Source organism: Dreissena polymorpha, chromosome 13 (genome assembly GCF_020536995.1).
Source record: "Dreissena polymorpha isolate Duluth1 chromosome 13, UMN_Dpol_1.0, whole genome shotgun sequence".
NCBI classification, from domain to species: Eukaryota; Metazoa; Mollusca; class Bivalvia; order Myida; family Dreissenidae; genus Dreissena; species Dreissena polymorpha.
This window is the reverse complement of record NC_068367.1, coordinates 54,457,330-54,474,681: the sequence shown is the minus strand read 5'-3', so window position 1 is coordinate 54,474,681 and position 17,352 is coordinate 54,457,330. Positions and strand designations below refer to the sequence as shown.

General features: G+C 35.6%; 1 protein-coding gene across 1 annotated transcript in view; it reads left to right on the top strand.

Annotated features, from left to right (window-relative positions):
- Positions 1-17,352, top strand: part of LOC127854678 (uncharacterized) — a 131,980-nt gene that overhangs the window by 80,606 nt on the left and 34,022 nt on the right. Inside the window, exon 6 of the mRNA XM_052389739.1 lies at positions 9,113-9,420. Within this exon, the coding sequence (XP_052245699.1) occupies positions 9,113-9,420 (308 nt within the window). The remainder of the gene's footprint in view (positions 1-9,112; positions 9,421-17,352) is intronic.

Genomic DNA, 17,352 nt, shown 5'->3' with positions numbered 1-17,352 from the left:
TAGGCACTCAGCCTGTTTCTGCAAGAATACATGCCAGCAATACACGATCAGCCTTTTTTACAAGAAAACATGCAAGCCATAGAGAATCAGCCTGTTTCTGCAAGAATACATGCCAGTTATAGGCAATCAGCCTTTTTCTGCAAGAATACATTCAAGCCATAGAGAATCAGCCTGTTTCTGAAAGAATACATGCAAGCCATAGACAATCAGCCTTTTTATTCTGCAAGAATACATGCCAGCCATTGAGAATCAGCCTTTTTATTCTGCAAGAATACATGCCAGTTAAGAGAATCAGCCTTTTTCTGCAAGAAAACATGCAAGCTATATATAATCAGCCTGTTTCTGCAAGAATACATGCCAGTTATAGACAATCAGCCATTTTCTGCAAGGAAACATGCCATCTATAAAGCATCAGCCTGTTTCTGCAAGAATACATGCCAGCCATAGAGAATCAGCCTTTTTCTGCAAGAATACATGCCAGCCATAGACAATCAGCCTGTTTTTGCAAGAATACATGCCAGCCATAGACTATCAGCCTGCTTCTGCAAGAATACATGCTAGCCATAGACAATCAGTCTGTTTCTGCAAGAATTCATGCCAGCCATAGACAATCAGCCTGTTTCTGCAAGAATACATGCCAGCCATAGACAATCAGCCTGTTTCTGCAAGAATACATGCAAGCCATAGAGAATCAGCCTGTTTCTGCAAGAATACATGCCAGTTAAAGACAATCAGCCTTTTTCTGCAGGAATAAATACAAGCCATAGAAAATCAGGCTTTTTATTCTGCAAGAATACATGCCAGCCATTGACAATCAGCCTTTTTCTGCAAGAATACATGCCAGCCATTGACAATCAGCCATTTTCTGCAAGGAAACATGCCATCTATAAAGCATCAGCCTGTTTCTGCAAGAATACATGCCAGCCATAGAGAATAGCCTGTTTCTGCAAGAATAGATGTCAGTTATAGACAATCAGCCTTTTATTGCAAGAATACATGCAAGCCATAGATAATCAGCCTGTTTCTGCAAGAATACATGCAAGCCATAGACAATCAGCCTTTTTATTCTGCAAGAATACATGCCAGCCATTGAGAATCAGCCTTTTTATTCTGCAAGAATACATGCCAGCCATAGAGAATCAGCCTTTTTCTGCAATAATACACTCCAACTATAGAGAATCAGCCTGTGGTAGCAAAAACACATGTAGCTGTTGAGTACCAACTTGTTTTTAAAAGAACACAAGCCAGTTGTAGAGAATCATCATGCTTTTACAAGAACACTTACAGCTTTAGATAACCAGTCTGTTTCTACAAGGACACTTACAGCTATAGACAACCAGCCTGTTTCAACAAGGACACTTACAGCTATAGACAACCAGCCATTTTCAACAAGGACACTTAAACCTGTAGAGAACCAGTCTGTTTCTACAAGGTAGCTGACAGGTGAAGAGAACCAGCCTGTTTCTACAATTACACATCACAGCTGAAGAGAACCAGCCTGTTTCTACAAGAACATATGACAGCTGTGGATAACAAGTCTACTTATACAAGGGCACTGATAGCTGTAGAGAACCAGTCTATTTCTACAAGAATGCTGACAGCAGTAGAGACCCAGTCTGTTTCTACAAGAACACATAATGGCAGCTGTAGAGACCCAGTCTGTTTCTACAAGGACACTGACAGCTATAGAGAACCAGTCTGTTTCTACAAGAACACATGATGGCAGCTGTAGAGAACCAGCCTTTTTCTACAAAAACACTGACAGGTGTAAAGAACCAGCCTGTTTCTACAAGAACACATGACAGCTGTAGAGAACCAGTCTGTTTCTACAAGAACATGTGACAGCTGTAGAGAACCAGCCTTTTCTGACTAGAAAACATGACAGCTGTAGAGAACCAGCCTTTTCCTACTAGAAAACATGACAGCTGTAGAGTACCAGTCTGTTTTTTCAAGGACACATGACAGCTGTACAGAACCAGTCTGTTTCTTCAATAACACATGGCAGCTGTAGAGAACAAGCTCCAGTACAAAAACAAGAATACAATTCAAGAAAGAAAAAAAGTAATCCTAAACTGGGCTCAAACCGCTGACCCCTGGAGCCCTGGAGTAAAAGTCAATTTCTTAGACCACTCGGCCATCAGTGCTCATACAATGAGTGATGTATTTTATACTCAATATAAGCAATCCTCATAGTATCACAAAATATAACGACAACAACAGTACTCTCCAAATTATTTAAGCGTTGCAACGCTTTATAATTTTCAGGTTTTTTAATTGTCAACAAATGCATATAATGAATTTTTTAAAGCATGTTTAATGTTCAGTATAACCGTTTCCTCACAAATATCATAACTACAATGAAAATTTGCGGATCTGAAACAATTTTTTGTAATTTTGTCAATTTTCCAAAACGTGAAAAGGCCCTGATAAAAGTCTAAAGATTGCGATAAACATTATGCAGATATTGTAAAGATAACTATAATTTAGTTACTTAGTTACTTGAATCTCTAGCCAATAAATTCTCTTCAAGTCAAAAGATTTTTTTCCTGAACGTAATTTATGATGCAAATTGAAAACTATTGAATTTAGTACGGTGTACCCTAAGGCCTTGTGCTGTAAATTTCAAATTATATTTTGTAGCTGTGATGGGTAGGTTGTGGAATATATAAAAGGCAGGAGGCTTCTGGATGTTCCTCCTATAATTGGTGATACAATTTCATGGGTGGAATTGAATCAGAGATGATGGAAGGCTGACTATAGGGAATATCTGGATGTAAAATGATGTTTCATCCCTGAGGCATTATGTGTGCCATGAGTAGTTTTATGTCTTGTTGCATTTAATTTTTTTTGGATGGTAATGAACCTGCATGATTTATGGGCACCATTCTAACGGAAACCAAAATCTTTGACTCACTGAAAACTTTTCACATTAAGAAGTTTTGAATTTAAAATGAGACAAACAAATAATGTATATTAGGCATAAATAAAATAACAATACAAATATAAAAAGGTGACCTTAAAAAAGGAGAGCTATTAACATCACTATTGTTATGCTGCCATCAATTAAGATTGCATGGCAAATGCTCCCCATCAATATAACTGTAGTAAATGTTTCAAAATTTAGAATTGCGTTAAATCGTTTTAGAGTATCTGCCCACAGACTTTAAGTGGAAGCAGGGAGATCGAGAAAAGATACTGTTTCAAAACAGAAAATGCAAACACTGTAATGTTCTTGAGAAAATTTCATTTTTTACTTGAATGCCTTATGTTTATTTATTTACGTTTGAAGTATATAAATAAATATTAATGGAAAAACACAAACATGATCAAGTTTATTGATCGCAGTCTTACAGACTGACAATAAAAAAAGTGTATAAAACCTAGATATTTTTGTTTTTAAAGCTTTTAAATTGAGAGCTGACTTACATTATCAATAGTTTCTCTGTACTATACTATAATGTACTTACATTAATTTATCTATTTAATATAAAAATACAAAATGTGATAATGTGTATACACATTTTTGTATTAAGATTTTCATCTAGGTTCTATTAAAAATTATGTATGTCATTGACCATCTGTGTATACATTTTGTTGTAATATGTGTGTACTCATGGGCTTAAAGCCAATGTATGTTGAAATGAACTCTAAACTCTATAACAGCTAGCTGTGGTGTAATTGATATGGTGTCCCCCTAGCTAGCGACCGGGAGGTTGCAGGTTCGTTCACCACCGTGGGAGCATTCTTTAGATCTCCCCAAAAGACACCCAAGTACTGGTTTTAGGCCCAGGAAACGGACTGGGGAGCGTTAATATAAGCCTTAGGCCTTCGATGCAATCGAGCTAAAATAAATAGGTTTAAACTTAACTTAACTCTTTAACATAGAAAATTGATTTACTTACGTTAATCACTTGCTTTGGTACTCAATTTTCATTTTTTAAGTCAGCTATGGTAAATTTATCTTTTTAATCATAACATCTATCAAGGTATAATATCACCCTGTGGTGGTATAATATCACCATCAAATGGAATTATCACTTAAAGTGTCACGGGAACTGAGAAGTTGAGGCACTTGAAATATCATTGAGTTGTGGCCCTTGCAATAACTTGTAGTTTTTGTCCTTGCAATATATTTTAGTTGAGGCCATTGCAATATCTTGTAGATTTGGCCATTAAACTATCTTTGATTTGTGGCCCTTATTGCAATATCTTGTAGATGTGGTCCTTGAAATATCTTTGAGTTGTGGCCCTTGCAATATCTTGTAGGTGTGGTCGTTGAAATATCTTTGAGTTGTGGACCTTGCAAAATCTAGTCGTTGTGGTCCTTGAAATATTTTTGCGTTGTGGCCCTTGCAAACTTGTAGGTGTGGTCCTTGAAATATTTTTGAGTTGCGGCTCTTGCAATATCTTGTAGTTGTGGCCCATGAAATATCTTTGAGTTGCAGCCCTTGCAATATCTTGTAGTTGTGGCCCGTGAAATATCTTTGAGTTGTGGCCCTTGCAATGTCTTGTAGTTGTGGTCCTTGAAATATCTCAGTAAATTGGTCTTAATATGTCGCCTTGGTTCATACCTTGTATTATTTTTGTGTCAAACATTAAAAAAATATGCTGAATCAAAATATCTTAGTCAAATTTAATCAAGCAACCATATTTCTCTTCAAACTGCAGAGATGGTATGCGGCACATAAAGTCACTCTTATTTGTCTATTTAAGCTGTTTTTTGTCTATTAAGGGGTTGTTTGAAATGTAATGAACATAATTACTATGAATTTAAAGAGTTAAAATTGAATTTTGAGCCTTCAAATTAAAATGAATTAAAAAAACATCTAACCTCCGATTCCCAAGAAAAGATGCAGTTTGAATGATGCATTTCGAAATCTTCATTCAAAGACAATAACATATGCTCTTGCCACCCATGTATATATGTACGTGCTGTTAATTTCCTGTTTCTCAGACTGTTTATAATAGTATGTTGGCAAGTTTTCAACTTCGATGGCTGAACTATTTCAAGATGTTGAAAACGTTTCACAGAGTTTCTTTTTTCTTTTACCATTCCTTGCCAAGAGTCAAAAAGCTTTGATCTTTGCACTAAGCTTACAAGATTTCAGCATAAACGAAGCATATTCACATTATCTTCATTTGTAATAGATTGCAACAGTTTGTTTTGTTATTTGCAATACAATTGCTTTGAAGATGTTTATGAACTTTTTTGATTATCAAATAAGTATGAAATTAATTGTGTTTGATGTGGAAGAATTGATGTAACCTCATGTTTAATATATTTCTAAGCTGGAACCTTTTTTCGCCACATGCAAACTTACAGGATTCGACACTAAGGCACGTCCGACAGACATTGTCTAGTAAGATCGGTGGTCGGGCTAGTAAAACTGCAAGCTAGCTTGTCCGACTGGTCTTACATAAAAAAATCTATACTGATTCATATAACTATAACTAACTGCTGTGAAAACCTTTTTCCTTATTGTGTAAAATTACTCTAGTATCCGTTATTTACATATTCAGAACAAAACTAGCGTATATAAATTAACGCAGAGAATTCACATGATTCATCGCTATTTTTAGACGCGAAGGAGAGCTTCCCGCAAGAATTGCTTGTTTCCATTGGTCAAGTTGTCATGAATATTAATGATTTTCTGCAGTGTCGTAAAACTTTACAGCATGTTTTTACGACTTCTATAAAAAAATCGGAATCGTCAATGTAAACATTTTTGCGTAGCAGACAAGATAATGTAATTTAAAGAATGACTTTGTTCAAGTTCGGATTTTCGTCCGACAAATCAGTTAATAAAGAAGATTTCGACGTTAAAACTGACAGGAAACGTATATATAAAGAAAAATAAAAACGTCAAATTTATCCTTTGGAAAATCGAGTCAGTTCCCCTGGCTTGAATTTGATGAAGAATAACAAAATAATAGTTTTTAGCCGGATTTTTTTCGAAAAAATCTCGGCTTATAGATTGATGTTGTCGGGCGGGCGGGGGGGCGGGGGGGGCGGGGCGGGGGGGCGGGCGGCGTGCTCGAAAATGTTAAAGTTCTTATTTCATGGTATAACTTTGGTATGCTTGGACCTAGAGTCTTCAAACTTGACATGAAGGTTGGCCAGGATTAACAGATGACCACTGGTCATTTCAAGGTCATTCATTTGAAGGTCAAGGTCACTGTGACCTTCAATATAAAAAATGTTAAAGTTGTTATAACTTTGGTATGCTTGGACCTAGAGTCTTGAAACTTGACATGAAGGTTGGCCATAACTAGTTAGTAACCACTGGTCATTTCAAGGTCATTCATTTGAAGGTCAAGGTCACTGTGACCTTGAATGTAAAAATGTTAAAGTTCTTATTTCATGGTATAACTTTGGTATGCTTGGACCTAGAGTCTTCAAACTTGACATGAAGGTTGGCCAGGATTAACAGATGACCACTGGTCATTTCAAGGTCATTCATTTGAAGGTGAAGGTCACTGTGACCTTCAATATAAAAATGTTAAAGTTGTTATAACTTTGGTATGCTTGGACCTAGAGTCTTGAAACTTGACATGAAGGTTGGCCATAACTAGTTAGTAACCACTGGACATTTCAAGGTCATTCATTTGAAGGTCAAGGTCACTGTGACCTTGAATGTAAAAATGTTAAAGTTGTTATAACTTTGGTATGCTTGGACCTAGAGTCATGAAACTTGACATGAAGGTTGGCCAGAACTAGTAAGTAACCACTGGACATTTCAAGGTCATTCATTTGAAGGTCAAGGTCACTGTGACCTTGAATGTAAAAATGTTAAAGTTCTTATTTCATGTTAAAACTTTGGTATGCTTGTACCTAGAGTCTTCAAACTTGAAATAAAGATTGGCCAGTACTAGAAGATGACCACTGGTCATTTCAATGTCATTCATTTGAAGGTCAAGGTCACTGTGACCTTAAATGTTAAAATGTTAAAATTGTTATAACTTTGGTATGCTTGGACATAGAGTCTTCAAACTTGACATGAAGGTTTGCAAGCACACTTAGATGACCACTGGTCATTTCAAGGTCATTCATTCTAAGGTCAAGGTCACTGTGACCTTGAATGTAAAAATGTTAAAGTTCTTATAACTTTGGTAGGTAAAAATGTTAAAGTTCTTATTCCATGTTATAACTTTGGTATGCTTGTACCTAGAGTCTTCAAACTTGACATAAAGGTTGGCCAGTACTAGAAGATCACCACTGCTCATTTCAATGTCATTCATTTGAAGGTCAAGGTCACTGTGACCTTCAATGTTAAAATGTTAAAATTTTTATATGCATTCAAAACATAACACAAGGTTTGCTCATGCCTTGAAAAGTACTTACATTTCATTTTGACCTTTGAACAATATTTCAGTAATTTAAGTATTGCATTGACAAAAACACGAAAGGTACTTTCCTGTCATTTAAATCAAAAATCCGGCTTCAATGCGGTCATCTCCGACCGCGGAACTCTTGTATTTTATTGTTTTACTCTATGCATCAAAATAACTTTCTGGTGTTCACTGATTATTTACTGATAAATCCTGATAAAACAGTTACTAGGATGGCGCTTAGGAAAAAAACTTAGTAGCCAACTCTAGGGCGGAAATTTTTTGGATCCTAGATCGTCTGTGGTGCGTTTTGGGGCTATTTCCTGATCAAAATCACAGGTGGTTAGCATGTGGCTATGATATTAATTAGTGAAAACATCATTATTTTAAATTATAAATAATATATCATAACGAACAATCTACTTTTCTGTAAAAAAACATTCACTATCAAATATATTATATTAACAAGGTATCCAATTCAAAATGACCCGAAAACGGAATGCATTGCTTTGAACAACCATAACTTCATCAATTGTGCAGCGATTTTCATGAACCCGAGCTTATTCAACGCAGTTCATAAACATTGAAGAAATAAATTCGAAAATATTGTTAACTGTAGAACTTTGAAACTGTTTTAAACTGTTTATATACACTAGTTAGATAAGACATTTCCGATTGTGCATTCGAGTCTGCACTATTTGAGACATCCTTTGATTGCGAACCTAACATTTGGTCATTTCCTGAGCTTAAATTGAATCATTATTCTGTCCGCTTTCTTTTCTAAAGAATTGTGTTAGCATCTGTTGCTTGGACTTTCCTTTTTCGTTCGAAGCATCCATTTTTCCTGGAATCTGCAACTCACTTTCTAAATCGGTCTTTCAGTTTCAAGTCGCATAGCGACAGTGAAGGGAAGTTATTCTTATCTACTTTTTTAGCCAATCAAAATCGCGTTTCTTTGGAAATTAGTTGTCAATAATTTCATAACTCTGCCCATCTTACTAAAGACAATTCCGTACTGGTCGATTCGATAACGTTGAATTGTAACATCTATAGGTCATTACACGGCACGCTTCAGTTATTCAGTTATCACTTAAATCGCCGAGTAACACAATGTTCGAAAAAGTCTGGTCGCAATGTGAAGCGTTACAAATTAAGACATTAGCCATGTGGATTATCGACCTAGGCGGTCATCATTATAACCTGGGGCCTTTCCGGTAATGTGTAATCTTATCGATGTTTCTGGCGATTTATACGGTCTGAAAACATTTAGATAATAATTGTGCATTTGAAAAGCATAGGGTCTATTTTTTCATTTGCCAATTTCATGAAAACCTTATTTTTAATCGCCAGCCAGGAATTGTTATCGCCAATGGCGATTTTGGCGATCGGTAACACTAACGTAGAGTAACATGATCCAATTGTGTTTATTTGCTATGTCATTTATGGTCTAGTAGGCATCCGATTCGGGCTAGTACATTTTAAGAGGAGCTGGTCAGATGGTCTTGCTGTAAAAAAAGTTAATGTGGAACCCTGACTTATAGCACCCCTGATCATTGCTGTTTATAATAATAGTAATAATAACAGTTATACAACCTCCTCTGTAATATGAGGGTGTTACATCTCATGAGGTATGAACGATTCAACATTATAGCATAACTAATTGAATGGTTAAGCAAACATGGGATTTTCATTGAACAATAAAAGGCATGGGACAATTTACTTAGAATTCTCTATAACTATTTCACAGAAAATTCTGGCATATATGCCTTTTTTGTGTTTTCAGCTGTGGAAGTAACCAATGGCATCAATACGCTGTCAACAACCCTTGACCTTCAAGTTGACCTTCCGTTTCCACATGACCTTCAGATTGGCATTGCTGACGATGCGGCTGACTACAATCGACCAACGTGTGTCCCAGATTTGTTCCAGTCTGGTCAGGTCGATGGTCAATCCCTGGCCGTGTTTTCAGACACCTCTTTTATGCTGGAGGCTTCAGTTGCCATGGGTGATAACTTGACCTTTAACTTTTTGATGGATGACGTGGAAACAAGAGTGGTTTCCCCTTGTGAAGAGTGCCACAGTGTTGTAGAGGTTTGTGTTTGAATGCTCATTTAATTTTATCTCCATTCTTAATGACATGACATTATGTCTAAAATTGATTATAGGCCAAACTGAACGGTGCACACTTTGTCAAAGAGAAGAGACTGGATCAGAAATGTGTGGCTCTTTGGAATGTTGTTACTAGGGTTTATGTCGTTGTCTCTAGTAGGATGATCTCTGTGGGCAGTGATGTTATTATTTATTAGTCTATACCTTGAGGTTTGTTTGCAAATGATGTCTTAGGCTTTTTCTGGGTAGAACCAGTTATTGGTGTCTTTGGAAATGCCATCCAAATACTCTCTGATTGTGGATTGAACAGGGGAGATTTTGGCTGCAATGTGGGTATACTGTCCACCACACAATGGAAATATTAACTATCGGAAAAAGATGTCCTTGAAGGTGCATTATCCCCTCATATTCTTTTGTAATGCATATTTTACAAGTTTGGCATAATTAATGCTTTATTTTTATTCCCTCAGATCAAATGATCGGGGGTATATTGTTTTTGGCCTGTCTGTCATTCTGTCCCAAAACTTTAAACTTAGTCATAACTTTTGCAATATTGAAGATAGCAACTTGATATTTGGCATGCATGTGTACATGTATCTCATGGAGCTGCACATTTTGAGTGGTGAAAAGTCAAGGTTAAGGTCATCCTTCAAGGTCAAAGGTCAAATATATGGCTTCAAAGCGGCGCAATAGGGGGCATTGTGTTTCACAAACACAGCTCTTGTTTATACCTAATATCTGCACATGACCTTGACATAATGAAGAATGTAATGTGGTTCGTGCAGGCAACACATAATATAGGTCAACATTGTTACAAGTATGTTATATTTCAAAGTCCTAATATATTGCAAAGAAAAGTGACAAGTCTGCCATATATAATTGTATCCAAACAATGTCAAGAAATATTGCAAAAATTTAGATAAAGTGCATAATTTTTTAATAAAAATCTGTCAAACAATGAAGAAGTAGGGGGCTTGACAAAGTCACAACCAGTCGTCAAAATTATCATTCAAGAGGGCAGTTCTTTGGCCAGAAAATTTTGTCCAAAAAATATTTAGTCCAATTTAAAAAAAGAATAATGTTCAGCAATTGTATAACTCGAAAATAATTCGGTATAAAACGTGTCATGCACTCATTATATTGTTGTATATGAAATTTGGGATGTTTTTCCTCAAAGATTGAAGAAGTTTTTAAAAAGGTCAAACAACTGACCAATTCCCAAGAGGTCAACTGACCAATACCCAAGAGGTCAACTGACCAATAACCAAAAGGTCATGAGTTAGACCCACACTCTAAGAACATTGTCAAGATTTGTATAAAGGCATCAAAAACATTTTAACCAGAGACAGACTCAATAATGTCTCTTTAACCATTACCCATTCAGAAGCAAAGTGAAAATTGCTTTTGCAACCAGCATAAAACCAGAACAGCCTGCAATCGCAGTCTGTTCAGGTTTTATGCTGTTTGCTGCTCATTTAAGTGTTGGAAATGAAACTTTTATCATTTGAATCTAGTTAGAAAGGTCTTTAATTAAATTTGATTTTCTAAGGGACTACAAAGGTGTTAAAATATGTATCTAAGTGGTAAAGGGTTAAGCACATTGCTTTCAATGCCATCTTGCTAAATTGTTTCAAAATGTGGGTTGAGTATGTAAGTATCATATGAGTTTTATCAGGGAAAAATCGTTCTTTAACCCTTTACCACTTATATATGTATTTTAACGCATTTATAGTCCCATACAAAGTTACATTTAATTAAACACCTTTCTTACTAGATCCAAGTTATAAAGGCTTCATCTCCAAACCTTAGATACTGATGACCAGCAAACAGCATAAAACCTGAACAGACTGCAAGTTATTTAGCTTTTAAGTGGGAAAGGGTTAAGACTTATCCAAACAGTGTAGTTCTATGCGTTTGCATTCATATACTCTGATGAGGAGTCATAATGTGCCTTTATGAGACTACAGAACCGTGCGTGACTTTATAGGAAACAGGGTAGCTCCTGACCATACTGTGTGAATCTGGAACTGCTCTTGCTTCAATTGTAAAAACAAGATGTGTTTGTGAAAACTATGGGCCCCTTCCCATATATTTAACCTTGACCTTGAAGGATGACCTTGAACTTTCACCACTCAAAATGGCAGCTCCAAGAGATACACGTTCATGCCAAATATCAAGTTGCTATCTTCAATATTGGAAAAGTTATGGCCAATCTTAAAGTTTGATGCAAACAAACCAACAAACAAACAGACAGGGCAAAAACAATATGTCTTTCAGTATAGACTGGGGGACATACACATTTGCTGGCCACAAATGGCATAGTAACCCTGAAGCTACCCTGGCCACATATGGCATAGAACCCATTTTGGCATGACTATGCTCATATCTGTTGCAGCAAAATAAAATTTAGTTGATTCAGCACTTTGGCGCTCATTCATAGAAAATTTAGAAAGACATATACCTGATTTTTCTTAAGCCAATCCCATGATAGCCTGGAAAATTTACTGAATTGCACAGCATTTTAGGCACCACGCTTAGGAAGATGATCAGGTTGTACCTGCAATTGATTATAAACCTATTACGTAGATTATTTTAAGAATGTGGTATCTATCAAATTCAACAAGTTCAGACAAACTCCCGTTTTCTGCCAGTTGGCTGGCTGCGTTGTCAGCCATCTTTCCATGCTGTTTCCATGCAACTAGTTTTAGTTTGGATGCTGGCTTAGCTGTAGATTAAATACCACATTTCAAGATGTGGGGATGGATTTTTGTGCATATTTTAGTAATTAATCACTGAAACATAAACATAGTTATAAAACAAAAGGCATCAGGATGTGGCTTGATAATTAGGTAGCTTGTTATGCACATTTAGCAGTCCTCATCTTGGTAAAACATTCTGCAATTAATGCAATATTTACCGTGCCACATATTGTTTTACAATTTTTTTTAATATTGAAAACAGTGATTCCTTTTTTCTACAACAACTGCATTTTTATGGCCCAACAAATTGGCATTTAGAGGTATTTAGAATTGCTCTTTCTGTCAGTCTATTCCATAATTTTATGGGCTCTACAGTCGTTTTTAAGTGCTTAACCTTCTGCAAGTCATTAGCCTTTATGACTGCAAAGCACGGCCGTTAATCACGGATGAATTAATCTTTGCTGAATCGCACTAGTTCATTTTCCTATTTTAAAAATAATGCAAAATATGTTGAAAAAAACATGTAAAACCTAATAACCCTGTAAAATTATCCATCACATTTCAAAACATCCGGGTCTGAGCGCCACCTCGGAAGTTGCATTGGCTCTTTAATTAATGCATCTTAAAGAAGAGGTGGTGCGCGTGATTAACGGCCATGTATAAGGGATGGGATAACTGCAGCTATGGGGTAAACAAATTGTGTTATCAAATGGTTGATTTATAAAGTCCATTAAAAAAACACGCACTCAAAAAAGCAAACAAACATTTTATTATAAATTTTCACTGAACATATAAAAACATATTTTCACAAGGTTCAGCATAATTGGTTGTATCGAACATCATTTTAGAAATATTCCAGAAATAATATGAAACATCCGTGTATTTTAACTCAAATGAACTCAATTAGTGCCTGTAATGCTGATATATGATTTTCATGTACATGGAATCACTTTTATCAACCCAATAAGCTAATCAGCAGTAAAGAATCATCCTGTTTTAATTACTGATGAGTTTCTGTTGCTAAGTAACGAGATAAACATATCCTGCACTGATTTTTCACTTTCAATGCTAATAGTGATTTACTACTCCAGTGCATAAAAGCCAGTGCATATGGTGTGTGCTATCTGGGATCCATGACCATAATGATTGACACACGATCATGAACACTAAATCCCCATTCTTTGGTTTGGAATTTCTAGAAAAATGAAAAAAACACACAATATGTTATGTTTCTTTATATTTGTGACAAATAACAGAAGAGTTGCTGTTTAATGTATAAACTTTCCCCATTCCTTGGATGAGATTTCACTCACTAAGTCCCTTCTGGAAATATTGAAGACACAATTTGTTTATATCTTTCTCTATATGTGACACATAACAGAAAAGTTTTTATTATGTATAATTAATCCCCATTCTTTGGTTTGGTTTTTCGGTTTTTTTAGAATCTTCTAGAAATATTCAGGATTCATTTGTTGCTTTATTTATGTACGGATGACAAATAACAGAAAAGTTACTTTTTAAATTATGTTAAATTTGATGTTTTAGAATGAAGGATTCATGGCTGGGTCCAGTTTTGATAGATGGCCATTTGTCTGTAATCTTTTTGTTTCATAATCTATTAAAATTTAATCTTTAATATTATTCTAGTGTATGTAATTCCTCCTACAACAGCGTAATATGATAATTTTTGTTTAAACGTATTTATTCAAGCCTTATTGCATAAAAAAACAAAGACTAATGGAAATGCTCTCAAGTCTGATTTCGGGGTAGAACCAGTACTATGTGTCTTCGGAAGAGATTCAAAGAATGCTCTTACCTTGGGGATCGAACCTGTGATCACCCAGTCGCTAGTTAGTCAACTTATCATCGACTACGCCACTACAATGTGATACATTTAGTTTTAACTTTTCCTTGAAAATCTTATTGTGGCCAATGTACATAAAAATTAACTCAGTTTGCTCCCTTTATGGAATAAACCATTCCAAAATGTCCATCACTAGAAGGGTTATGAATGTCTTTTGTTTGTTGGGCGGATTCCAAGTCAATAAACATAAAGTGGATCCCTCATTCTGTTTCCCCAGAGGACATAAATCACTGGGTAATTTGGGCTACACGCTTATTTCAAGTGCCAAACAATTGAGGAAGTGAGGCATGGCCTCTTTAGCGGGGCTTAAAACAATTCATGGTAGTTGAATTACTTGCAAATAAATTTTATTCCTGGAGTGTGCCTTATCATGGATATATGGGTTCTATCTGGAATCAGATTGGCTGAAAAAAAAAATCCAGCTGCCAGATGTATTATACTAAGTGGATATGCTGTGATGATCATGGTCATGTACTAGAATTGTATGAAGAAAAAGCATTAGCAAAGGTGTCTTTCTCTTTCCCTTATTAGGCAAAATTTGGCATTAGATGCCTAGGGAGGCAAAGTCCTGCAGAGTGCATTTGGAATATTGAAATCTTATTAAAATGAGTTTTATTGTCCCCTACCGGTTTCAACGGGGGGGACTCATGTTTTGCGCTCTGTGTGTCTGTCTGTGAGTCTGTCTGTCACACTTTTCTGGATCGTGCGATAACTTTAAAAGTTCTTCTTTTTTTTCATGAAACTTGAAAATTCTGACAATAGTGGAGCCGGTAAGGGACATATATTGCTTGGCAATAGTCTTGTTCTTTTAACTTTTCAAGACCATTTTAACATATGGTATCTTACATAACATTGGTAATTTATGTATTAAATGTAAAATTAGCCTCTTTTTTTGGAAACAGGTGCACTGTGGGACTTTCTGTTTGAGCAACAGCTGTAGACACATGTTGTTTGCTAAATGGGGTGTAACCGGAGTCATAATTTCAGATAAAACTTATTTCTTTACTTATTAATGTGAAGTTATTAGGTAAATTACATTTTGATGATCAAATATCTATGTAGCTTGTGTTTTAAGTTTTTACCTTATTCATACATAAATACCGAGACAAAACTGTTGTTAATTATATAACTTAGTTACATTTACATTTTATTCTAAGAGAGTTTTGTACAATGTACAACAACACATGTCTTCACATTGCAAAATAGGCCAAACAAGACTGTATGTTGGGATCTCTTTTTAAAGGTCAATTTTAAAAGTTCAAAACATTAAAATAGTGGATGCCATCTAATTTGTTTCATCTATGTAAGACAAGGGATGAAAGCCAGAAAATATTGAACTTGCAAAAAGAGTCATCAAAATCATACCTTTCTTTTAAAAAATAATGAAAAGACAATTGGAAAATGATAAACAAATTCTGTATGTGACCTTTAAGCCTTTGCATGCTGGGAAATTTGTCGTCTGCTAAAATGTCGTCCGCTGAATTTCTTAAATAAGCATTTTCTTTGATTTTTTTTTTCAAAGAATACTATCTGAATAGCAAACAGTTTGGATCCTGATGAGACGCCACGTCCTGTGGCGTCTCATCTGGATCCAAACTGTTTGCAAAGGCCTTCAAAATTCGGTTCCAGCACTGAAAGAGTTAACTGACTTGTTCTGTATGGCAGTATTCTGACATGTGTGTGATATATATCAGCCTGACTTTCGTTCAGCTTTTTTGTTTAGATCTCAAATTCTAAATGTCACATTGGATTGTGGTACCTCTAGATAATTGAAACTAATTTTAACCCTAATAGATTGCACTCTCCCATCTCTGGCTTGTATGTTGAATGGAAACTGGCACAGACATAAAAAAAATGCCCTGTGACACTGTGACAACTAAATTGGAAAAAGAGGGGCAATTTATGTGGTGGAAAATGACATTTTGTGCAATTTAAAGACAATAAACAAGCATTGATTGGCAATTATGGGCATGTTGATTGACATTTAATTCATATGGCCTGCTGTCAATATTAAATATGACATTCATTGTAGGGTCATTAGGACTCGAGATTTAGGCCGAATCCCAGTTTTTCATTATGTATTTTTTTCTGCAGATTTGGCAGGAACATTTTGTTTTGCTTTATTTGGCTGAATGCAAATATTTAGTTTTGCTGTCTTTAAATTAAGCCCACAAAAGCAGCCTTTCTTCCAGACTTTGAAGTCTGAAATTCCTCTTAATGTCATAGATACACTGTTCGTTTCTCTAGGAAAACAGTTTGATGTTTTAAAATAATGCATTAGAAATAATAAATAAATGTTGGTTTGGCTACTTTTATTTAGTTCTCAACACTAACAGGGATAGAAATTACTGATTGTTGGCCTGGGACATGTAGACTTACAGACAGGAAAGTGGTTCAGAAAAATTGGGAGAATTTACAAACTATTGTTTTTTTCATAACTTTAATTTTATTTAACTCTTTCAGTGCGGAAACCGAATTTTGAAGGCCTTTGCAAACAGTTTGGATCCAGATGAGACGCCACAGAACGTGGCGTCTCATCTGGATCCAAACTGTTTGCTATTCTGATAGTATTCTTTGAAAAAATATCGAAGAAAATGCTAATTTTAGAAATTCAGCAGACGACATTTTATCAGACGACAAATTTCCCAGCATGCAAAGGGTTAACAGTGTTTTAAAAATGTGTTCATGCATGCCTGTGTGCATGGTGTTGTAGACCTAGATTGTTTGTCAGTAATAATGATATTCTAGCGAGGCCAACAAAAAATGTCTGGCAAAATAATGTAAAATTAGGGTGAAAATGAGAGCACTTCTTAAGGTCAAGACAAGAATTACATTTCCTGAGTATTGGTAATTATGACATGATTATTGCCAAGAACGCAAGTGCTCTGATTTGGTTTTAGTTTTGTTAGTTTTTTTTGTGGTTGGAAAACACACTCCATTGCTGGTATGGTTAGATTGCATGTCTCGGGGAAGTCGGTGTGCTAGTCTGTAATGAGCTAGATTGCGTGTGTAGGGCAAGTCAGAGTGGCTGTCTGTAATGAGCTGATTATCCTCTCTCACATTTGGCAGAGAGTGGTTAGAGACTCAATCAAGGTGAAAATGGCCCCAGTCAGGTGATTGTTTTGTCATTTTCAAAGGCAGCATGTTTTGACAGTGGTTTCAGCCACTGATTGGCCATTAATGTCTTTTAATTTATTAATTAGATACTATTTAAGGACATGTGACAGTTTTAAAGTCTTGAACAAGTGGCAAAAACTTCTTTTGGGCAGTGAACCTTTGATTGATTTGATTCAATTTACCACTTTTTATTTCTCAAATAATGTTTTATTGACTGTATTTGCAATAATAAAA